Below are 23,681 nucleotides of genomic sequence, written 5' to 3'. Positions count from 1 at the left end.
AGAGATCTGGGCCTAAATCCATCGTTTTTTTTACTCCACACCACCCCAGTTCAGACATGGCCATATGCAAATCAGCCTTGACCCTGTGCCTCATGGGAACAGTCCAGCGCGAACTGCCAAGCCATGTCTTTCCTGGACCGGAATCAAGCATCCAAGGACCGGTTTCAGAGCATCGCCCCTCATCAGCCAGGATAGCTTGAGTCTAGTGGTGTGGAGAGCATGGGACTCACGTCTGAGCATACCCTACCCACTCGGGGTGACAAATGCAAAAACAACAAGTTGCATATGGCCATATCTGAACTGGGGTGGTGTGGAGTGCAAACAAAACCATGGATTTAGGCCCAGATCTCTGCACTGGGGTGAATGTATGACATTGTTCTGCATTCTGTCCATCAACTGCTGTTTTTGCATCAGTTCTCACTTATGTCTGATCAGTTGATCATCAATCAATCAATCAATCAATCATAACACTTGTATAGCGCGCTACTCACCCGGCAGGGTCTCAAGGCGCTTGGGGGAAGGGGTCTGCTATTGCTCGAACAGCCAGGTCTTGAGTTGTCTCCTGAAGGCGAGATGGTCCTGGGTCAGCCGGAGGTGGATGATGAGGGAGTTCCATGTCTTGGCCGCCAGGTAGGAGAAGGATCTGCCTCCGGCGTTAGCTCTTCGGATGCGTGGTATGGCGGCGAAGGTGAGGCTTGTCGAACGTAGCTGGCGGTGGGCGTGTAGAAGGTCAGGCGGTCGTTGAGGTACTTGGGTCCCAGGTTGTGGAGAGATTTGTGTGCGTGGGTGAGGAGCCTGAACGTGATCCTCTTGCTGACGGGGAGCCAGTGCAGGTCCTTCAGGTGGCCGGAGATGTGGCTGCGTCGGGGTATGTTCAGGATGAGACTGGCGGAGGTGTTCTGGATGCGTTGGAGTCTTTTCTGTATCTTGGCTGTGGTTCCGGCGCAGAGGGCGTTTTGTAGTCCAGTCGGCTGGTGACGAGTGCCTGGGTGACTGTCTTCCTGGTCTCGGTCGGGATCCAACGGAAGATCTTGCGGAGCATGCGTAGGGTGTTGAAGCACGATGAGGTGACGGGGTTGACTTGTCTGGCCATCGAGAGGGAGGAGTCCAGGATGAAGCCCAGGTTGCATGCGTGGTCCGTTGGTTTGGGTGCGCTGCCCAGGGCCAGGGGCCACCAGGAGTCGTCCCAGGCAGAGGGTGATGATCCAAGGATGAGGACTTCCGTCTTGTCTGAGTTCAGTTTCAGGCGGCTGTTCTTCATCCACTCGGCTACTTCTTTCATCCCTTCGTGTAGGTTGGTTCTGGCGGTGGCAGGGTCGTTGGTGAGGGAGAGGATCAGCTGGGTGTCGTCGGCGTAGGAGATGAGGTTGTGCTGGCGTGCGATGGCTGCAAGAGGTCTCATGTAGATGTTGAAGAGGGTGGGGCTGAGTGATGATCCTTGCGGTACGCCGCAGATGACTTCGGTGGCCTTGGATCGGAACGGGGGGAGACGCACTCTCTCAGTTCTGCCGGTGAGGAGTGAGATGATCCACTCCAGTGCCTTCTCTTGGATACCGATGTTGCTGAGGCGTTGAACTAGGGTGCGGTGGCAGACGGTGTCGAACACTGCAGAGAGGTCCAGGAGGATGAGGGCCACTGTTTCCCCGTTGTCCAGCAGGGTTCTGATGTCGCGGTGGCTGCGATGAGGGCGGTCTCGGTGCTGTGGTTGGCCCGAAAGCCAGACTACGAGGGGTCGAGGGATCCGTTCGTCTCGAGGAAGGCTGCAAGCTGTCTGTTTTTTTTTGGTTGACATTTGTTTTATTGTTGCATTAAAGTATATAAGTACAGTGTAAATGATCTACTGACGTGGCCTCAACATTCAGCCACGAACAGCCAAGCGCGCAACGTTTTCTAGTTTTTATACAACTGGTGCAAAATTACAATTTCCTTGGGTAATCAGTGTAAATCGTACACACATGTCCGCAGGTCGGGAAGCAGTGAGTCTGCACCCCCAATGGGGCAATGGGTAACTGCAGATATGTAGGGTCCCGCCTCGAGAGCGTAGGATCGAGGTCTGTACTGTTCATACAGTGGTGGCACCTAAGAACAAGGGGGACAAAACTGTGGGAGAGAAGCGTGTGGGCGCTAGCAGGGTCCAAGCAGGGGGATACTGGCGACGGGCGTCGGGGGGGGGGATTTTCACGGAGCCAGTCGGTCTACGCTCCGAGGGAGGGGGGGGGGGGGGGGGGGGGGAAAGGAGTGGGCCGGGGGGTGAACACCCCACGTATATGCGGGCACCGAGGTGGGTGGCATGAAATATGAGAGTTTGATCAAGAAGTAGGAGGTACCGGGGGACGGTCCCAGGAGGGTAGATACCATGTAGAGGCTACTGGTTCTCACGGGTGGGAGGGGGGGGAGGAGTAGGTGGTTCTTCTGCATGTGTGGGCTGCCGGAAGCTGTGGAGGAGCATGGCCCATTCCATGGATATGGGAATTTTACGCGCACCCCTGGCTTCTTCCTCTCTAAGGGCGTCTTCTTCCACCACCGCCCATTTACCAACCGCGCCCTTCCATGCCGCTGCAGAGGGACCCTCCGGGGGAAGCCAGCGCGTGGTTATACATCGGTTGGCCAACAGGAGTGCTAGGGACACGAAGCGCCTGTGTACCGGGTCTCGCTTAGGACCATGAAAGATGCCTAGTGCGCTGGACTCCCAGGTGGCTAGTGTAGTGAGGCCCGTTAATTCCGTCAGAGTGTCGTGCACCGCCCGCCAAAAGGGGTGAAGGTTGGGGCAACTCCAGAACATGTGTCGGAAATCTGCCGCAGGGGAGCAGCATCTGGGGCAGAGAAATGGTGTGGAGGGATAGAACTTCTGCAATCGCGCTGGGGTGAGGTATGCCCTGTGTAGGATATAGTATTGGATGTTCTTGAAGCGGGCGTTCCTAGAGACGCGTTTTGGGGCTTCAAGTGCTTTAGTCCATTCAGAGTCGTGCAGTGCGCGACCTATGTCCTCCTCCCAAGTAGCCCGCAGAGTCGTAAGAGGAGCGTGTGAGAGTTCCCGGATGGATTTATATAACCAGGTGATTAAATGGCGTCCCACCCCCATATGTAGGATTGTATGTATTACTGGATGCGTGTCTGGCTCGCCAGTGCAGAGATTAAAATGGGGCCGGTATCCATCGAGTAGCTGTCTATATCTTAGGAATTGGCCTGGGGAGAGTCCGTATTCAGCGATCAGGCGGTCAAGCGATTTTAGCTGGCCTTCCTCGAAGAGCGATTCCAGATCCATGATGCCACAGAGGGACCACTCAGCGAACAGCGGAGCGGTGAAGTAGGAGTCCTGCCTAGGGCTGCCTATCAGTGGTAGCAGCGGGGAGTATGGAGGTCTACCGGGGGACAACCGGTGGATCCGCATCATGCACCGGCGCGCTATCGCCACTTGAAGGGGGTATGTGCGCCGTGGCTTGGTGCCCGGGAGGAGAAGACGAGTGAGTTCCGGGGTTGCGATTCTGCCGGTCGGAGTGACAGTCTCCTGAGGGTAGCGATCCGCCGTCCAGTAAGATAGCCATTGGAGTTGTGCCGCGAGGAAGTATGCCTCGAAGGATGGAGTTCCGAGCCCTCCCTGCGTTGTGGGAAGTTGGAGGGTTTTCAAGGCAACCCTGTGACGACCCTCGCCCCAGATAAGGGTCCCTAGGAGGGAGTCGACATCGCGGAAGAAGGACCTGGGTGGTATAACCGGCAAATTTGTGAAATGGTAAAGGAGTCGGGGGAGCATCACCATTTTAGCCAGGGCTATCCGTCCTATCGGGGCCAGCGGGAGTTTATTCCAGAAGGCGACCGTAGGGCGCAGACTAGCAAGTACTACGCGGTGGTTGCCCTCAAACATGGCTGCTGGAGAATGGTACAAGCGGACCCCGAGGTACCGGGGAGCCTCCGCGGACCACGAGAGCGTATGCGGACCGAGCTCGACTTCTCGGGGGGTAGGCTCGGGTGTAAAGGGTAGACTGTGGACTTGTCCCAGTTCACTCGGAGACCCGAGGCATCTGCAAAGTCCGCCAGCGTCGCCCCTATGGGGGCCAGGTCCATTTCGATGTCTCGGACATATATGAGGAGATCATCCGCGTACATGGACACGCAATGTGTGTCATCCGCGAGAGGAATACCCCATTCCGCACCCTCCAGGCGCAGCCGAACCGCCAGCGGTTCGACCGCCAACGCGAATAAGAGAGGCGACAGGGGGCACCCCTGCCTTGTGCCCCGCCAAACTCCGAATGCCGGTGATATGCGTTTCCCGATACGAACCCGAGAGGTGAGATCGGTGTACAAGAGGCGCGTGTACGCCATGAGTGTCGGGCCGATATTGAGTCGGCGCAGGACAGAAAAGAGATAGGGCCAGGTGAGGGTGTCGAACGCCTTCTCCAGGTCCATGATGAGACAGGCGGCGCGAGGAAATCGGTCATGCACCTGATCCTGAACATGGAAGACGCGGCAGAGATTCTGGGAGGTGTTCCTTCCCGGCACGAAGCCGCATTGGTCGGGGTGGACCAAGGGGCGAATGATCTGCGCGTATCGATCCACAAGGATTCTCCCCAGGAGTTTACAGTCGGCCGACAGGAGCGTGATGGGGCGATACGACCCCATGTGAAGTGGATCTCTGTGGGGTTTGGGAAAGGTGACGATCACGGATTCTCGCATTGACTGGGGTAGCCTACCAAGATGAAGAGACGCCCCGAACACCCGTGAGAGACGGGGGACCAACAGGGGGGAAAAGGACGAGTAGTATTCTAGTGGGAAGCCGTCCAACCCCGGCGCTTTATTGCGGGACATGGCCCGTATCGCCTGGGTGATGTCGGACGGGACAATCTTGGCGTCGAGGGAACGCTTGTCGATGTCCGATATTGTGGGTAGAGTCAGAGGGTCCAGAAAATTGTCTACGGAGGACTGGGAGGGCTGGGTTGGGGCCCGGTACACCTGTGCATAATGACGTTGGAACGCCAGAAGGATCTCGGCCTGTGAGCGCACCAGCACACCGTCCGGGTTGATAATATCCGTGATGGGCTTGATTTCGGTGTCCTGTCTTGCCATCCAGGCTAGCAGCGCCCCAGCTTTGTCCCTGCCCTTATGCACTCTGGAGGCGTAAGCCCTAAAATTGTACTTCCGGAGGTCAGCGCAGGCGGCCTGGTATTCCGTCTTAGCCTCGGCCGTGAGTACAGCGTGTTCCTCCGAGTCGTCAGGTCGCTTAGTGAGTGCGGCCAGAGCCTGCTCCGAGGTTAGGAGTGTCCGCTCCAAGGTGCGGCGAACCCCCACCACCTGTTTGATGCATTCTCCCCTGGCCACCACCTTAAACGCGTCCCACTCCACTAGTACCGACGACGCCGTGTTTGCATTATGTGTGAAGTAGTCCTGTATGCTGGTTTTGTGTGTGTCTCTGAAGACTGGGTCGGTCAGGCAATCCTTAGGGAGGCGCCAGGTGGGGACCGGTGGGTGGGGGGGGCGCCAGGTTAGGCGTATAATGTGGGCGTCATGATCCGAGAGGATCCGGCCTAGGTATTCTGTAGACGTGATCTTAGGGAGAATTGGTGCAGAACAGAGGAAGCGGTCTAGGCGGACCCGGAGGTTGTGTGGGATCGAGTGGAAGGAGTATATGCGAGCCAGTGGGTGTAGGTGTCGCCATGCGTCAGTGAGCGCCCAGTGTGTGACCCATGTCCTAAAGAGTTCTGCCTGCCGGGGGGCCGGGGAATGTGCGGGGGGGGGATGGGAGCGGTCTAGGGTGGGGTCCAGCATGCAGTTAAAGTCGCCTCCTAGTACCCATGGGACCGTAGTGAATTGGGCCAGGACGCCCGTGAGGTGGTCCCAGAATTTATCCTGGTCCGTGTTAGGGGCGTAAATGCTGCCAAGGAGTATTCCCTGCCCGTCCAGAATTCCCTCCAGTAGCGCATATCTGCCCTCTTTGTCCACCACCCGTCGAAGCACCCGGAAGGGAGTACCCGGCCTGACCCAGATTAACGCGCCGCGTGCAAACGCCGAATATTGTGTGGCACAGAAGGTCCCTCGCCATTTAGACTGTAGGCGAGTGAGTTCAGTAGCGTTTATGTGTGTCTCCTGTAGTAGTGCGATATTGGCTGACATGCGTCTAATGTAGGCGTAAACAGAATAACGTTTGCTGGGTGTGTGTAGGCCCCGCACGTTCAATGTGAGGACGTTAACGTCTGAGCGTGGGACTGCCATTCTTGGGGTGTCGTGGTAAGGGTGAGGGCCCCCCTAGAATACCCGAAAGTCGCCAGCATATCTGTGTCATGTGTGTTCCTGCGCGCCAAGCTTCCACAATCGTAGGGGAGGGACTAAGGGGAAGAACAACAGATAAAACCTTGGGTGGGCAACAGTCCCAATACTGAGGATATATCACCGGAGGTGGCATATCCAAACTAGTGTCCCACTAGGGGAGAAATACAACAGGTAAATGCGGGGGTGGCAGCATGTGTCGCTGCTGGGCTTGTGCGCGGGTCGGGCTCTTGTAGGAGAAGAGTCTATCGCTCGGTAGCGCATACAATAATCAGGCAAAGCAGTCTAGGCTCCTAGACGTCGCGCAATACAGTGGGCAACCATTGGAAGGATACAGCAATCAATAGTTCAATGTTCATGACGAGGTGTTAGGTTGGCTGGCCAGGGTAGCGTCCAGTGCAGGTGCCGCCAGAAGGGGGGAAGAGATTGGGCCAAATCCTGACATCGTTCCATCGCTGTCTCGGTCTTTCTCTGGGGTGAACAGGTGTGGTTGACCTTCCAGGTCCGATGCTGGGGGTGACATGTGCAGTTCGGTCACCGCTCGTAGGGCGTCCCATCGTTCTTGCATGATTTGCGTGAGGTCGGGCGACCCCGTGGGGGAGGACGTCTGGCTTTTGGGACGGCCAGATCGGGCACGGCTCACGCCCCGTCGTCTAGATCTCCTGAAGTCGTTGTTGCGTGTCTTCTGGGGTCCGGGCTTAGGGAGCAGTGGGCAGTGGAATTCAGTCCAATCTTGTGCTTCCGCCGCCGTGGTGAAGAAGAGGGCTTTCCCGTTGTGCAGCACTTTGAGACAGGCTGGGAACAGCAGGGAGTACTGTAGATCGTTGGCACGAAGGCGCCTTTTGATTTCCAGAAAGGTGGATCGCCGCTGCTGGACCTCCCGGGCGTAGTCAGGGAACACCATAACATGTTGATCCTCCACCTGCAGGGGACCCGCTGTCCGGGCCGCACGGAGCACCGCATCTCGGTCACGGAAGTGCAAAAATTTAGCCAGCATGGGTCGTGGGGGGAGGCCGGGTTTGGGTGCCCGGGCCGGGACTCTGTGGGCCCTTTCGATGGAGAAGTACGGTGATCGCTCACTCTCTGGGGTGAACGATCTAGTCCAGGATTCCATATGTCAGAGGATCCGAATTTTCAATCCCCTCCGGCAGGCCCAGAACGCGGATGTTACACCTTCTCGAGCGTCCTTCCAAGTCCACCGTGCGTTCTTCCAGGGCTTCCACGCGGCGTAGGACCTCTCTCATGTCTTCCTCTTGCATCTTCACCACGGGTTGTAACTCGGTCACAGCTCGTTCTCCTTCCTTCACCCTGTCCGCCAGCTTACGATGCTCGTCGCGGATCAAGCCAATGTCCGTCGTCAGGGCGCCCAATCTTTCTTCCATGGAGAGGCGAGACATTTCGATCGCCGCCAACACCTGGTCCAATTTCGCCGTTAGCGTAGGGTCTGTTTGCGACGCATTGGCTTGCGTCCACGTCCTTGTGTGTGGCATCTTTTCGACGGCCGTTTCAGGGACAGCCGTCATCTGCGAGGCTTTTGTCTTCCCCATAGGTGCCGGTAAGTGGGCCACCGGGCCGTCGTGTACTCCGGGCACAGCAGGTCGACGTAGCTGGGCCACGGGCAGGTTCAATGTCAGCCGGTCTCTCCTGTCTCCCCAGGCTCCGGGACGGCCCCTCCTCGTCTCAGGGAGCGTCTTCTAGTTCAGGGCATCAGAGGCGGTCCGAGGCCATCGGGGCCGGTGGCTCCGGTGTCAAAAAGGCCCCGTGGGCCCCCCCCGGCGTGTGGCACAGTGTCAGTGGCGGCCGGGAGGGCCAGAGGTCAGGTGGTGGGAGTTCAAAGGGGCTCCGGAGTAATGGGCGGCCACTGGTAGTGTCTCGAGTTTGGGAGGGGGCCACCCCTGCTCCCGTGGTGAGGCTCGCGCTGCTCCTGGAGCCTAGGACTCTGTGGGCGCCATCTTAGGGTCAGGCACCCGGATCCGGCGATCGGCGCGGGGTAGTGGAGGCGCTCTGGGTCCTCGGGTCAGCCAGCGGCGTGTGCCTCGTCGCCTCACGGAGCCCCCGAGGTTGTAGGGGGGGCCACAGGCGCCAAGATCTCTGAGGGAGGGGGGGAGGGGCGGGCACTCACCGCCCTCGCTCGTACGGTGTTGGGCACTGAATGGCACACCACCACGCCTACAGCACGTCCGTCGTCCTTCCGCACCTCGCGGTGGTGGGTCGGCCGATGCCGGGGGACGATCAGGCTCTCGGTGAGGCCACAGTGCCAATGTAGTGGAGCCCCGGTGCGACGGCCGCCATCTTGCGCGCCGGGGTGTTGGATCGCGGGAAAGCGCCGTCCGGCGCACACTCCGGGGGGACCGGTCTCGTTGTTGCTCTGGGGCCCCTCGCAGGCGCCCGTTGGTTCTGTCCTTTGGGGCCTTTGATCACTGGGTCAGCTCCCGGCGGCGTAAGTGCCCGCCGGACAGAGTCGCGCCCGCCATCTTGAATTGAGGCGCTCGGCTCCGGGTTTATAGAAGTCGGTCCGTGCTGTTCGTCCGCCGCCGTCGGAGGTCGTTTAAGCGGCGCCCCAGTGCACGGGGGGTCCCAGGTGCCTTTTCAGTGGGCTGAGGCTCCCGGCGATCTCGGGAACTGGGCTGGATGCTAGCCCGATCGCGGAGCCTCAGCAGGACACAGCCGCCATCGTGGCTTGCTAAGCCACGCCCCGGCTGCAAGCTGTCTGTTGACGGTCTTCTCGATGACTTTGGCAGGGAAAGGGAGGAGCGAGATGGGGCGAAAGTTCTTGAGGTCGGTGGGGTCCGCTGTTGGTTTCTTCAGTTGGGCGCTGAGCTCGGCATACTTCCAGCTCTCCGGGAAGGTGGCGATGTTGAAGGAGGCGTTGATGATGTCCAGCAGGTGGGGTGTGATGATGGAGTCGGCCCTGTTGAAGACGTGGGGGGGGGCAGGGGTCGTTCGGAGATCCGGAGTGGATGGTGTTCATCGTGCGGGCTGTGTCTTCAGTGGTCACCGTGGTCCAGGTGCGGAGGGTGGTGGTGGAGGGCGTTGGTTCGACGGTTGGGTGAGTTGGTGGTGCGCCGAAGCTGTTGTGGATGTCGGCGATCTTGCGGTGGAAGAACGAGGCGAGAGAGTCGCAGAGGTCTTGTGAAGGAGTGATGTCATTGTTGCTGGGGTTGGAGAACTCCTTGTCGATGTTGAAGAGTTCCTTGCTGTCGTGGGTGTTGTTGTCCAGTCGCCCCTTCAGTGATTTCTTCTTGGTACTGCGGATGAGCTGGTGGTGCTTGCGGGTGGCATGCTGGAGGGCGCTCATGTTGTCTGTGGTCTGGTGTAGGAGCCAGGCTTTCTCGAGGGTGCGGCAGTTCTTCTTGGAGTCCTTGAGTTCGTCGGTGAACCAGGAGGCTTTCTTGCTTCTGGGTCTGCTGGTAGGGTTCTTAAGTGGCGCGAGGTCGTCAGCGCAGTCGGGCAGCCACTTCGTAAGGTTGCGTGCTGCTTCGGTGGGATCCGTTGTGCTGGTGGGTGGGTTCTGACTGAGGGAGGTGGTGAGCTGTTCGGCGGTGATCTTGTTCCAGCTCCTGTGGGGAACCTGTTGCGGGTGGTGGTGGGTCGTGGTTCTTCTGAAGCTGAAGTAGACGCAGCTGTGGTCGGTCCAGTGAAGTCCTGTGGAGTGGCTGAAGGTGATGTGTTTGCTGGATGAGAAGACTGGATCAAGCGTGTGGCCGGCGTAGTGGGTGGGGGTGATGACCAGTTGCTTGAGTCCGAGGTTGGCGAGGTTGTCCAGCAGGGTGGTGGTGTTGCAGTCGTTGTTGTTCTCCAGGTGGAAGTTGAGGTCCCCGAGGAGAATGTAGTCGGCGGAGGGGAGGGCGTGTGGGCTGATGAAGTCGGCGATGTCTTCGCTGAATTGTGTGCGGGGTCCTGGGGGTCTGTAGATGAGGGTGCCTCTGAGGGTGGTCTTGGGGTCGGTGTGGATCTGGAAGTGGAGGTGTTCGGCCGGCGAGAGGGTGTCGTCGGAGTTGGTCGTTATGCGGATGGTGTTTTTGTGGACGATGGCGATGCCTCCTCCAGTCTGGTTGCCGCGGTCCTTCCGGGTGATCTTGTATCCCTCCGGGATGGCGATGGCGATGGCGATGTCGGGCGCTGAGGAGGCATTCATCCAGGTTTCTGTCAGGAAGGCGACGTCTGGAGATGTGTTGTCGAGGAGGTTCCAGAGTTCCACGGCATGTCTGTGGACGGAGCGGGTGTTGAGCAGGATGCACTTCAGGTGGTTACTGCTGGTGCTCGTCTTGGCGGGTGTGGTGCAGGTCCGGATGCAGGAGAAGTTGCAGGCTCGCCAGCAGAAGGGTCCTTGGGAGCGTCTCCGGGTGGCTCGGTAGCATCCGGAGGTTTGGCCAGGGTTGAGTGCGTTGAGTGTAGCGGCCTCGTAGGTCCGGCAGATGGGATGGCCTCTGCGGGGGCCAGGTGTCCTGGCGCTGGGCGCGGTCCAGGTGTGGACGGGCGCAGACGGGCTTGCCTTTGGCGCACAATCGGCGCACCCGCTGCGCGTGACCGCTGCACGTGCGCGGAGGCGTCATAAGAAGGGAGGGAGGCTCCGCAGGGTGGCGGGAGCGGGTGCCCAATCGGCTGGCGGGGGGGCCGCAGGGAGGCAGCGGCGGGAAAAATGGGGACACGAGTGCAGGCGGCTCTGTGGCGGCTGGGTCACCTGCAGCAGCGGAAAATCACAGGAGGCAGCAGCGGAAATCGCAGGAGGCAGAAACTGGCACGAGCAGGAGGAGGAGCGTGGGGGCGGCCTGGCCTAGGAAGGCGCAATGGTCGCTCCTGAACGCGGAGCAGAGTACCCTTAAGAAGGGAGCCGGGAGGGAGGGTCTGCTGGGTGGCGGGAGTGGGGTGCCCAATCGGCTGGCGGGGGCGCAGGGAGGCAGCGGCGGGAAAAGCGGGGACACGAGTGCGGGCGGCTCAGCGGCGGCTGGGTCGCCTGCAGCGGCAGAAAATCACAGGAGGCAGCGGCGGAAATCGCAGGAGGAGCGTGGGGGTGGCCTGGCCTAGGAAGGCACAATGGTCGCTGCAGCTGCTCATCACAACAGGTCACCCAGATCAGATAAACCTTTGACATTTGTGGCCTCCTGGCCTTGGGACAGCTTTTCCTCTTTGACTGGCACAATGCCACTTGGTCAGCAGGCAGTGCCCTCTTTCCTCACTCAGGCCATTGAGGTGACCAGCACAGCAGACCGGCTCGTTGAGTGCTCAGCTTCAGAATTTGCAATCTTTGGCGGTAAGCCAGACTTTCTGCTTTTGCTTTGATGACATCTCTTTGTAGGATACGCAGTATGTTGGGCAGTGCCAGCACCAGTCCCGTGGGCATGCCATGGGGGTGTCCAACAGCATGCAGTTTTTCTGGCTTTCGTTTCCTAAACTAGTTCATCACGTGAACCACATTCTATGAAGCCAAATGACACCTCCATAGTCTGGTCAGCACCGGTTTTTCTCCTGATGGCAGTTGGTTTCTTCTGGTTGCATCTCATGTGGGTAAAGGTTTCACCTTCCTGTACAGCTCTCCTTCTGCAGGGCAGATACTTACCTCCCTTTCTGAACAAACAGGCATGCTTCTTGCCACTAGCCAGACCCCTGGTGTCTATAGCAAGTTGTGGAGACTTCAGCTCATGTCCCTCCTTGTCTGGGAGAATGGCTGCCTTGGAGACAGCCGCCCTGGTCTCATTGCGGCTCAAAGTACTTTGCGGAGCACACCCTTCTTTGGTCAAGAAGAACTTTGAACCGGAACAAACTTGGACAGTTTGGGTTCCAATTTAATATGCATTTTCAAGACAGGGGACGTTGAGTCTCTGTCTAAAGCTCTGGAACCTATTTGGGGTGTTTCACTTTCAAGAATCTATTTCTGACTGCAGTGCAGACACCATATCTGTCTAAGTTGTTGACACGCACAGGGAATGCCAGAGAAAGGGTCTTGGTGTCACATGGAAGAGAAACTTTACACAAGTGGTCCCGTAGGCCGCCTTCCACTCCGACACAGTAAAAAGGTCTCTTGAGCACTAGTAATTCACAGAAACAGTACACGGGCTTCACCACCTCATGTCAACAACCTAGGACGTTGGCAGTAGTACCATGTAAACAAAAGAGGGTATGGTTGGTGTGCCCTTCGGGTCACAGAACTGGTCTGCACATTGGCATTGCAATGGACAGGCCTGGGCCTCAGTGGACATGCCCGATTTGCATATTAGCGGTGCCAGTAAAAAGTCAGGATCCCGGTTTCACATGCAGTTGGTCTTTCAGGGCAGTAGGACACACTGGCACACCATGCAGAGGGCATTACAGTCCAAATACCTTTCTTTTATTTCTTGAATCTTCACACTCTTCTCTTTTCCAGTCTCTCATTTCTTGGATCTCACCAATTTGCCCTTTACCTTCCTAATTTAGTAAATCTTAACAATCTAGCAGATCTTCTTAATTTACCATTTACCCATGTCTTATATCTTGGGTCTTGTCAAGCTGCCTTTTACCTGCCTCTTATCACATGGGCAGCGACAATCTTCTCTTCACATGTTCCTTATGTCCTGGATCCCACAATCTGCCCTCCATCTGTATCTTTTCCTGTGGAGCGTGCCAGTTTCCCCTCTACTCGCATCCTATCTCTCGGATCTTGGCAATCTATCCTCTACCCGTGTCTCATCCTGTGCATCTGACCAGTGTGACTTTCTCTCGTGCTCTGAAAAAGGCAGGGGGATGGAACTGCAGACCTATCTATGTTTCTTTAATGTTCTCAACTTCCTTGAATGTCTTCAATCAAAGTAATCGACTGGCACAGAGTACAGGATCGGATTGGTTAGCGAACATACCGTTTGCTCATGCGCATCCTGTCTTTTGAGGCGCTGGTCTGTCTAGACTTCCTCCAGCATCCTCCCAGGCTGGTCCTACTCATGTTTAAAGACTACAGTTTTGAGGAAGCAACTCTACACAGAGACTCCGTGGAAGAGGCCGGATCCCATCTTTCGACTCCATAGTACACAGAACTTCAAGGGTACTAGATATTACACAATTATGACAAACGGGACACCAGCAACCACCGAAGAGAGACATTGTTGACACATGAATAGCTTGGGGTATATCCCCTTGCATGCTCGTGACGTAACCATTCCGTCACGAGCCACAGTGGTGCTGTGCTGGTGACGGAATGGTTCGGTCACGGCCCGGCCGCGGCGCCTGCGCAGTGCTGATTTCGCGCCTGCGCTAAGCGTTCCATTGAGCGGGCGGGGCCATGACGGAACCATTCCATCACAAGCACAGCGCCACTGCGGCTCGTGATGGAGTGGTTCCGTCACGAACATGGCGGCGCAGCGCGGCCCCCTCCCCCTTAGCGCTGCGTGGAATTACCGCTGCGGCCAAGGGGTTAATGAAGTGACTCAACCCACATGAGAATTTGGTCAATGGCTTAAAACAGTATAAGCATATTTTTCAGTTCGAAGAGGGAGAAATGCCAGTGCGTCTAATCCCAGAGTTTGATCTTACCGTTGTTGTCCCCCGGCACCAGAAGTGATCCGTGGCATGGGCTTGTGGGGGTGGTCTGTCCTGGACCTTCCTGGCTGGTTCCGAGTTGCAGCTTTCGCATGTGACGTACTACGGCTGTTGCATTGAAGGCTTGCTGTGGAAAGAATGAAGGGATTGATAAAAGGTGCCTTCAGGGACAGCCAGCATGAAGCATTTGTTTTAGTAAGACTCCAACACCACCAAGTAAATGCAGACTCATGGACTCAGCTTACACCTCAAAGGCTGGCCACAGAGACTGAGGGGAGCGGAGGGGGGCAATGCAGCTGAAACACAACTGGGGGTGGTTGTGTTCTTGTTCAGTGGAGAGGTGCCCTAGCAGGGTGGGACATCTTGTCCCATGCGAGGCGGGGCCAAGACTGATTTGCAAATGATTGGTCCTTGTCTTTGATTACACAGTGACCAACAAAAGGATGGAATGTCATCTGAAACAAATGCCAGTGGTAACGATCAATCCACTTCTAGTTTTTCATACAAAGGCAGAGAAGTAAAAGAGAAAGGGAGCAGGAGAAAGAATGTAGCCTTAATCTTGACTTGCTAAAGAATTAGAAGACCAGGGCAGGAGCAATGAACTGCTAGATAGGAGGAGGCAAAGGGATCTAAACAGAGAGAGACAAGGAGAAGTGAGGTTAAGTGTACAAAAGATGACAATAGACAGACCCTCCAGGATTTCGCGATTTGCAAAATAATCGCGAAATCGGCACTTTTGTAAAAAGGCCGCGCTTTTTACAAAAGTGGCCGCGAAATTAGGTGTTGCAAGCTCCTCGGGGGTCTGATTAGTCTTAATCGGCGTCAATTGTTAACATCTCTCAGACTGAGAGCCTCCAGTTCACATCAGAGACAGAGCGCTGTGAAAGGAGGACATATGGGAGTCACCGGGAGCAGGAAGGATTTACATGCTGTTAGTTGTAAACTGTTCTTAAATGGCATGTGGCATTGTGGCACAGTATGGGGCCCCTCCTGTCCTTTTAAAGTCTAGTTGGATCCTGGTTTCATTATATTCCGAGATGAGAAAGTGGCGTTTTTCTACGAAGGATTTTTTTTTTTATTCTTGCCTTGTGTCTGTTTTCATTGTGGCAGTGTTCACAGAAATCATTCGTGTTTAGCAGGGCAGTGATTTATAGCACCGAAAGCTTGTTGTGTGCACTGAGATGAAGATACTCCCTTCCTTTTGGCAGAGGGCGTGTTGTTGCCCGGTGGAGTGCTTCTGCCTCTGTTACGAACTGGAAAGTTTATGGCCCCAACATTTCTAGTAAGGAAAGTACGGACCTGAATTATGTTTAGTTAAGCAATTTTAGGGATTTTTCATTTTTCACTTTTCTGAATGCGTACTTGCAATTGTGGTTGAGTTTTGGACATTTGGCTCTTTCGGTATGGAATTATTGAAGGACTGGTGAGTTTTCTTAGGAATTATCTCTCTCAGAATATTGTATGATTTTGTTGACCCCCTTTACTACTTTATATAATTGTAATCAGTTTTCCTTCGTGTTTCCTTTCGTACAGTGTCTATCTCCATGACCTTCAATCAGTCTGCTCTCGTGCTTTCTACATGTTCATTTTCACAGGCTTTTTGCTGGCTCAGGTATTACGAATAATAGGCATCGGGGATATTTCTACAAATGCCAGACATTATAGCCAATTTAACCCCACGGAAGTGCCGTATGTCATTATAGTTCCCTTCAAGAGTGGCGATCTTGTTGTTGAGTCGGTGAGTCTTTTTTTCAGCTTTGAATAACTTTATTTAGTCTGCCCTCTCATATTTTGTCCTGTTCATGTTCACAGGCATTCTACCGGTGTCCCGCAATCAATTACAGTGGGCATTTGGAACATTACCACACATCTCTATGAAGTGACTTATATCCACTAGGTAACTTATTAGCCAGCAGCTCGCTTATGCAGGGTCACTCATTGTTTCTTAACACGCAAGTGCACTTGGCACAACATGGGCGTGGTCCCTTTACTGCTGATTGTCTCTTTCATCAGTAATCTGTAGTATGGTTGGGCTACTTGCTCCTTACCAGTGTATACAAGCTTTATTTAACTCAATTTGTTTCCATCTCCACAGGGCCCTCCTACTATCACTAGGATGGCCACGAGTGTTCACTCCCTATCATCCTTGGTGATCCCAGCTGATATAGAGTCTTTCACTATTTTACTCTGCATTGGACCCACTGCATTAGCTGATCAGGAGCTGAGGAGCCCTGAGATCTGGTGAAGCTGCCAATGAGGAGCAGCGCTGTGCTGTGATGCATGGCTCTGCGTCACTCTGCCTCGGTTCTGGTGAAACCCTCAGATCAGCTGGGAGAAGTATACTCTGACTCCAGTCAAGGGTCCAGGACCTTTACAACAGCTCTTTGGGGGCAGGACTCAGTACCACAGATGCAGCAAGATGACCAGCAACCCTGTGCTATTGTGCTTGGCTAAACCTATGCTCAAAAATATACCAAAAATGAGAATATGGCAAACAAACACTCTCAGACACTTTAAACATGCCTATTTCAAAGTGGAATACTCTGTTAAAACAGAGCCATTGATTTATGGCTGAAAAGGAATGGATAGGAGTAAAATAAAGTGCTGCAATAATGCCGCTAAATTTCCATTTTTGTGCCGCTAAATTTCCATTTTTGTGCCGCTAAATTTGCAAATCTATGCCGCAATATCCTTGGGGGTCTGAATAGAGGTATAACACAAACAAACCCCTCTCGCTAGGTTTGTCAAAGGATGCCTAACTGGAGACTGTGGGAGTGCAAGGCATTGGTGATTGGGATAATAGAAGACAGCGTAGAGACGGGCATGGTCAACTGGTTAGAAGCCTCACCTTCCATCGGCTTTTGGCAAAGTTCTTCTTAATCTGTTCACTGACGGACCCGTGGATGTTCTTGCTCAGGGCCGTATCTCCAGCGATCCTAGGATGAAAATCAGACAAGAAAAACATTTATTTATAATAAAGAGATACTGGTCCACAGATTCTTTGACATGTCACTGCGCTGCATCCTCTCCATGCCACAGAAGCATGTGCGTTGGTAGCCACTGCCTGATAAATACACATTCCTCAACTATACAGATCCAAACAACTGAAAAGGCAAACATTCCTGACAGGGAGCTATGGCCCTATAAAGGATGGAGCCCTTGTGGTGCCAGGCAGGAGATGACCTCTTCTGGGACGTGCATAGGGTTCAGATGGATCGCCTTCCTATTCTAAGGTGAGCAGGGGCTGACGTAGATGCCGCAGAAAGAACAGGACCCAATGGAGAACTGCTGGAAGGCGTACGGAGACTGGTGATTTAAAACGTATAGATTGTGTATATTGTCAGCGTGTAGATGCATGGCGTTATCATGGGAGACAAGTTCAACACAATGTTGCATGCACACAATGCTTGTCTAGATGTCCTCCTTGCTTTATCGTGTTTCTTTCTTGAGATCGATGTGATTGAAGATACCTGTCTGTTATGAGATTGTCATGCGCGTCAGGAACCAGGTACAAAAAGACATGGCCACTGGCGTTCGCTCTTTGGAAGCCAAGGACAGAGGCGAGCAGAAGACTGGAGGAGAGAAGGTGTGCTGCGGGGGTGTGAAAGCTGTTGCAGCTCTTTAGATATGTGGGTCCTATGTTATGCAGTGCTCCGTATGTGTCTGCAAGTGGTTTGAAAAGGGTCCATTTGTGGATAGGGAGCCAATGGAGGTCTTTGAGGGAAGTGGGTAGTTGTGCGTGGGGTGGGAGGTTGAGCGTAGGTCTGGCTACTGCATTCTGGATGGCCTGCAGCATCTTGGTGAGTTGAGTGGATATTGGCAAGTGAAATTTGTTTAAGTAGTCTAGCTTGGTGACGGTTAGAGCTCGAGTTGGTGTACGACGCTGTTGATATAAATCCATCTAAAGATTTTCCTAAAGAACTTTAGAATGTGAAACCAGGAGAAGGCAATCGAGTTAACCAAGCGGGACATCGAGGCGTGGCTAGCGATCATGATCCCTAGGTGCCTAGTTTGGTTTGCTGTGGTGCATCCCTCACTTTTGTGTACATTGGTTGAGCTTCACCAACACAATCCTCTATTCTGCTGTATATAGAGGCCTGAGGCAACCAATGAAAAGGGCAGCGTACAGGACAAATATACATTTTTTCTGGTATTTATTGTTATATTTTTCACATTTTTGGGGGTTCTGCTGATGTCTGAACAGCCAAATGTGTCCGGAAATGAGTTTGGGGCAGAAGGAAATTTAAGAATGGTTACAATGGCAACAGGGTAACTACTTTAACCAACCGCAAGCAACAGCAAACCTCAGAGTTATTTTATGGATAAACACTGCAAGTACGTGTCCTCTCTTGTACTCGGACATCATACCATGGATGCTCCAGAGCTTGGTCACACGTATATCTCTTATGCGGGTCCTTTTCCATCAGATGTTGGATAAAGTCTTTAGCTGCCAATGAAACAAGAAGGGCATTAGAACTAGAAAAACAAAACAAATAAATACACTCGTAGAGTGCAAAAAACATGTTTAAATAAAAACAGTATACTTACCCCAATAACTCTTAGCCATGAGTGTAAGGTAAATTGAACAAAACAACCCTATAGTTGAAAGCAGGCGGACAATTCCACAGGGTAGAAGGAGAAATGCTTCAAGCAGTGAGAATGTTCTTCGAGTGCCGCCATTTTTACCAAAGCCGCATGAGGTCCTCTTCACGCTAAATGTCGCTACGCCGGTTGTCTATGTCACAACATCTGAACAGTGAGTGACATAGGCCCCACCTCATGTTATAAAGGTATTTGAAGCCCCTGAGGAGTTTCATGACCATACAAAGTAATAATCTCATGGACTCTGGAGGTGACTTGCAATATCCTTTCTGGGTGCGCTGACGAACGTTATTCTGTCTAAGGCATGGTCACCCCTTCCATATCAACGCTTAGAGCCACACGACCAGTCCCATTTTAATTCTGGCTCGTTACAGGAGTTACTGATCCAAAGAGAGGTCTGAGAGTGTAGATTGGATCCCATGTCTGTCACAGGGAAACTTGGACTGACCCAAGACCTACAATCTCTCCGTACAAGGGATTCGGTGTGGTATTCAAGATTCAATTGGTAACCCCTCAGTTCTGAGGGAATCTTCGGGATCCCACTCATAACCCTACAGTCTTCTTCCACCCTCTCTTCCCCAGTTCCCAGACTCGCCAATGCCCCGGGAGCAGAAACTCTGGTGGGCCAGCGAGGTGGGCTCAACCGGAAGGATTATTACAGGACTTCAGGGAGCCCTAGGTGTCATGGTCCCCATGATGGGCAAGGCGTCCCTCTTTTCAATACCCTTTTGAACCTGCACTTGAACCTGCAAGGGCGGCAATTCTTGACAAGCAAATGCTTTAAAATGTCTAACAACACTTATTTTCAAACCACGTTTTATCCGAGATCCCTGCTCTTTGAACTGTGCAATCAGCCCGGCCCATAAAAGCAAAGCTTTGCAGTTAATGGCTGTGACTGGCCCTAAAAACAGCCAACTGAACAGGATTCTGTGGAGAGCCTTCCTTTAACCCCTCCCCTGCTAGTGACGGAACCACTCCGTCATCAGCCGCGGTCGCGCTGTGCTGATAATGGAGCGGTTCCGTCACGGCCTGCTCGGCACGCTTGCGCGGCGCGGTTTCCGCGCCTGCGCTGAGCGTTCCATTGAGCGGGCGGGGCCGTGACGGAACCGCTCCGTCATGAGCACAGCGCAACCGCGGCTGGTGACGGAGCGGTTCCGTCACCAGCATGGACCCGCCACGCGGCTGCCCCGCCCCCTTAGCATTGCGGCGGAATAGCCGCCGCAGTGAAGGGGTTAAATCAAGTGTTCAAGTGGCAGGTGGTGCTGTGGTTAAACAGCTCTCTGCTGGGTTTAGCATCAGGGCATTTTAAAATGTGAGCTGAAGTGCAATAAGGAACAGGAGAGTTCTGTTCTCACAAAAAGGGATGGGATAAAGCACCCCCTACCACACTTTACAAGAACATTGTAAGTCATAGAAGAACTCTGGCCAAACATAAGAACGAAGCCTCAGGCCGAGCCCTTTTATAAGTTATGGAACTCCGAGGCCACGTTGTGTGAGACATGGACGTCAACAGTCTTGGGCGACTAGTTATAAATGTTCACTGTCATCAGGGATGTAACGAAACCCAGAAAAGTCTAGCCAGAGCTCCCCATGTCTTCACTAAATGAAGTACATTTATTTACACAAAATGAACACTGCTCAGAAAGTTGGACTAGTTTGTAGGAGCTTCTCCCTCAAGGGCGTTGAGTGAAACCACTTACAGTGAGTAATTGCTAAAATGTGCAATTAGCATATTCACATGCAAATACTCAACAACCCTATCAAATTCAAGATAGCCTCCTGCAGGACTTCTGCTGTTTCTTCAAAATTCAGTATCTGCCGCTGGCAGAGGGGAACCGGAGGGTCCATTGGTATCAGAACGGCATCAGTACTTAATTTGTAAAGAAAAAAAAAATACACGTCAGGGCTGTCGTCAGGAGGCCACTGCAGCTTGCACCACACATTGCCCCTGCCAGCGCTGCCAATGATAGTAACAACACAACTAATAACCATCTGACTCCTATAAGTGTGACAATTTATTTATTTATTTATTTATTTATTTATATTCTTGTAGCGCGCCTGAATCAGCCCCGAAGGGGTATCTCTGCGCGTAGTTTCTGTGTGAGTCGAAAGAACTAATTGAGGGGAATGGCAGTGTAAGGAGCAGAGGAGAATTAGTCTTGGGTAAATAGGTATGTTTTTAGTTTTTTCCTAAAAGAAAAAAGATTAGAGATTTGTCTCAACTGTGGTGGGAGGGAGTTCCATAGCAAGGGGCCTTTGAGAGAGGGTGCTCGGCCACTCTGTCTCGCTCTGGTGACTTTGGGTACATGCATCAACATGGTGTTGCTGGAGCGCAAAGCACATCTAGGAGAGTAGGGGACAAAAATGTCTTTTAAGTATTTGGGACCGGACCCATAAATGCATTTATGCATTATGCAGCAAAGTTTGAAATTGACCCGTTGTTGCACTGGAAGCCAGTGAAGGTGGGAAAGGAGAGGGCGTGACGGGGTGCGGGGGGGGGCATTCAAGATGAGTCTTGCTGCGGTGTTCTGCACCACCTGCAGTCTGCATAGTTGTTCTTGGTTGGCGGAGATGAGTAGACCATTGCAATAGTCTACCCGCCCGAGTACTAGTGCCTGTACCAGCGTTTTCCTGAGGATGTCTGGCAGGAAGGGGAAAATGCGCCGTAGGAGACCAATTATTCGGAAGCATGTTCCCGTGACTTGACTGACATGGTCTTTTAGAATCAGTGTTTGGTCCAGGCGTACTCCCAGGTTTTTGATGGTCTGTTTGGGCGCAGGAACAGGTCCTAGCTCAAGTGGCCACCAATCCGGAGACCAGAGCAGGGTGGCCCCTCCAAACCACATGACTTCGGTTTTAGTCACGTTGCATTGGAGGAAGTTCTGGGACATCCAACCTGCCACAGCTCTCATGCCATTTTGAAAGGATTGCATGACTGCAGGTGTGATAGTTTGGAAGGGAAACAACAGCTGGGTGTCGTCAGCGTAGGAGATTGGGGAGAACCCGTAAGATCTTATAATCTCCGCTAAGGGGGCCACATATACGTTGAAATGGACTGTTTCATGCCCCCAAGGCTATAAGAATGGCTTGGGAGGCAGGTAATAGTAATTTTTAATGTATATTGAATTAATATTTAACTGTTGCTGTGGTCATCTCTAAATTAGCCAGACAGCGCCACCTTGTGGCAGACTGTCACAAGCGCCCTGGTGTTGACAATTAAGTGCTGGTGCTGAGCACCGGAAACCACTGGTTCAAATTAGGCGCATTTAACTGGGCATGTGATGCCAGGGCTTGCCAAAGCTCAGGCTCTGTGAACCTCCGTTAAACGTGCCTTCCATGCTCCCAGGCATCAACAGCCATACGATCACTTTGGTGGCCCATATGGCCGGAGTTGCATGCTTCACCTGACCCCTAAAATTTGTAACTGTTTCCGCTTTGGTACCCCAGTATTCCATTTTCGAAATCCCTCGCCATAGTATATTCTGAGATGTGGCACATGTGCCAACGGTTTGAGAACTCACGCAGACTTTACCTATCAGAAACCAGGAGCATTGAGTTTGTACAAACACTGAAGTTACCTGACTCCGAGATGTCGTCCCAGTACGGAGAGTCGAACTCATACTCTGCCTTCAGGATCTGCTCGAACAGCTTGGCGTCGTTTTCGTCATAGAATGGAGGATAGCCGCAGAGTCTAGGATGGGAGATTAAAGGGATCGAGAGTGAGAAAACTGGCAAGAGAGCAGTGAATGGACAGGGGGCATAGAGGTGGAACATAGGGAAGATCAGGAGAAAAGGGAATTGTTAAAAACTTTGCTGCTTATCAAATGGAGCCAAACTGTGCTTACATTAAAATTCAATATTTTGGCTAAGATAAGTTTTGTTGTATGAAGTGTAAATAAAATTATTTAGCTTGGTAGATCTAGGGCTGTGCAAAGTTCTTTTTTGACTGCAAATGTTTGTGAAATTCCCCATTTTCTTCCTTTTCAAGGTTTGTAGAGTTTGCTGTGTTGCCTTCTCCTTTGCCCTGGTGCAGTGAGATCATTCATCCGCTTAATGAGATATTTCTGACTCTAATCAATCCAAGCTGGAAAATATACTTAGGATTTAAAGTCACAACTTTATCTGCTGCCAGGCTTCTCTCTGAGCCACGGCATCAGGAAGAAACAGAACACAAGCTGTTTACTACCAAGTGTTTCTAAAGCAGAGCCCTTTTGTAAGTGCTAAATAAGAATATATGTGAGAAACAAACAGCTTTCACACAGATGTGGCAAAGTGAAAAACTTTACAAACTTTGCAAAGTTGGGAAGTCTTTCAGAGGCCTCCGCAACAGTTCCAACAGAACTATTTTTTAGCTCAGTGCACCCTTGCAAGATTGTTATACACTCTCTGAGACTGTGGGGGCTCATGGCATCGCACTCATCACTGGAGTTTAAGTGGGCCAGGTCCCTCAAGGTCCCAGACCCAGTAGAAATAAAAAATGGACATTTAAACTAGTCCTTAATGAACCCTATATTCATGTCCTGATCTTTACAGGCAGAGACATGGATTGGTTTCTCAATGATGACTGTATAACATGTTAAGGTAATCCATGTCAGCGATTTAGTTCCAGTTTATATTTCGCATTTTAGTTAAACGTGCATTCTCTTAAGAGTGTTAGGCATTTCCAGGGCGTTGTATTTCTGATTGTTTTCCTGCTGTGCAGCATCTTACTTTTGTATAGTGTGTACTTTGCACTGAGTCGCCTCAATGCCATGATTGAAAGCTTTAGAGTTGAGGCTGAATGCAGGGCGTGTCTCTCACAGTGCTTATCAGTAGTTCAAAAAGGTGTTTGGAATACATGGTCATCCAATCCTTGGCCTCCCTGCAGAGCGCACTGAGCTGTGACCACGAACTTCAGGTGCATTTGAGAGTCTTATTAATTATTCATAACAAAATGATGTATGGTGACAGACAATTAGCATTTAACTTTTAGCAGTTTAATAAAATGGCGAAAGCAAAAACAGAGTTTTAAACTCCGTTTTTGCTTGTGCTGTGTAAAACTGCCAAAAAAAAAATGTCGAGGCCTCTCTCATGCTCTAATCTCCCCTCCAAGAATCAGATGCAACAACAGAAAGCTCAGAGAGAACAAACATAACACCATGGGGATCACAGAGATGTAGTTTACGTCTTACGTCATTCCGCTAATTACTTAGGCAAAGCTCCTTTTTAAGCCCCTCCCCACACCCACCCCAGACAAACACTTATTTTTCATCCCATTTAAAGGCCTGCTCGTCCGCCAATGGCAACATTTCTTGCAGATCGATCACTGATAC

The 23,681-nt window shown here is 52.6% G+C and overlaps 1 protein-coding gene across 1 annotated transcript in view; it reads right to left on the bottom strand.

The window, feature by feature from the left end:
* The window catches only part of CAMK1 (calcium/calmodulin dependent protein kinase I), a 412,178-nt gene that overhangs the window by 9,466 nt on the left and 379,031 nt on the right, over positions 1-23,681 (bottom strand). Inside the window, exons 8-11 of the mRNA XM_086939379.1 lie at positions 21,948-22,060; positions 18,136-18,214; positions 16,616-16,703; positions 13,762-13,894 (exon numbers count right to left, since the gene is read on the bottom strand). Of these exons, the coding sequence (XP_086795505.1) occupies positions 13,762-13,894; positions 16,616-16,703; positions 18,136-18,214; positions 21,948-22,060 (413 nt within the window). The remainder of the gene's footprint in view (positions 1-13,761; positions 13,895-16,615; positions 16,704-18,135; positions 18,215-21,947; positions 22,061-23,681) is intronic.

The sequence above is a fragment of the Lissotriton vulgaris genome, chromosome 9 (assembly GCF_964263255.1).
Source record: "Lissotriton vulgaris chromosome 9, aLisVul1.2, whole genome shotgun sequence".
Taxonomy (NCBI): Eukaryota; Metazoa; Chordata; class Amphibia; order Caudata; family Salamandridae; genus Lissotriton; species Lissotriton vulgaris.
This window is presented reverse-complemented; position numbering and strand designations above follow the sequence as displayed.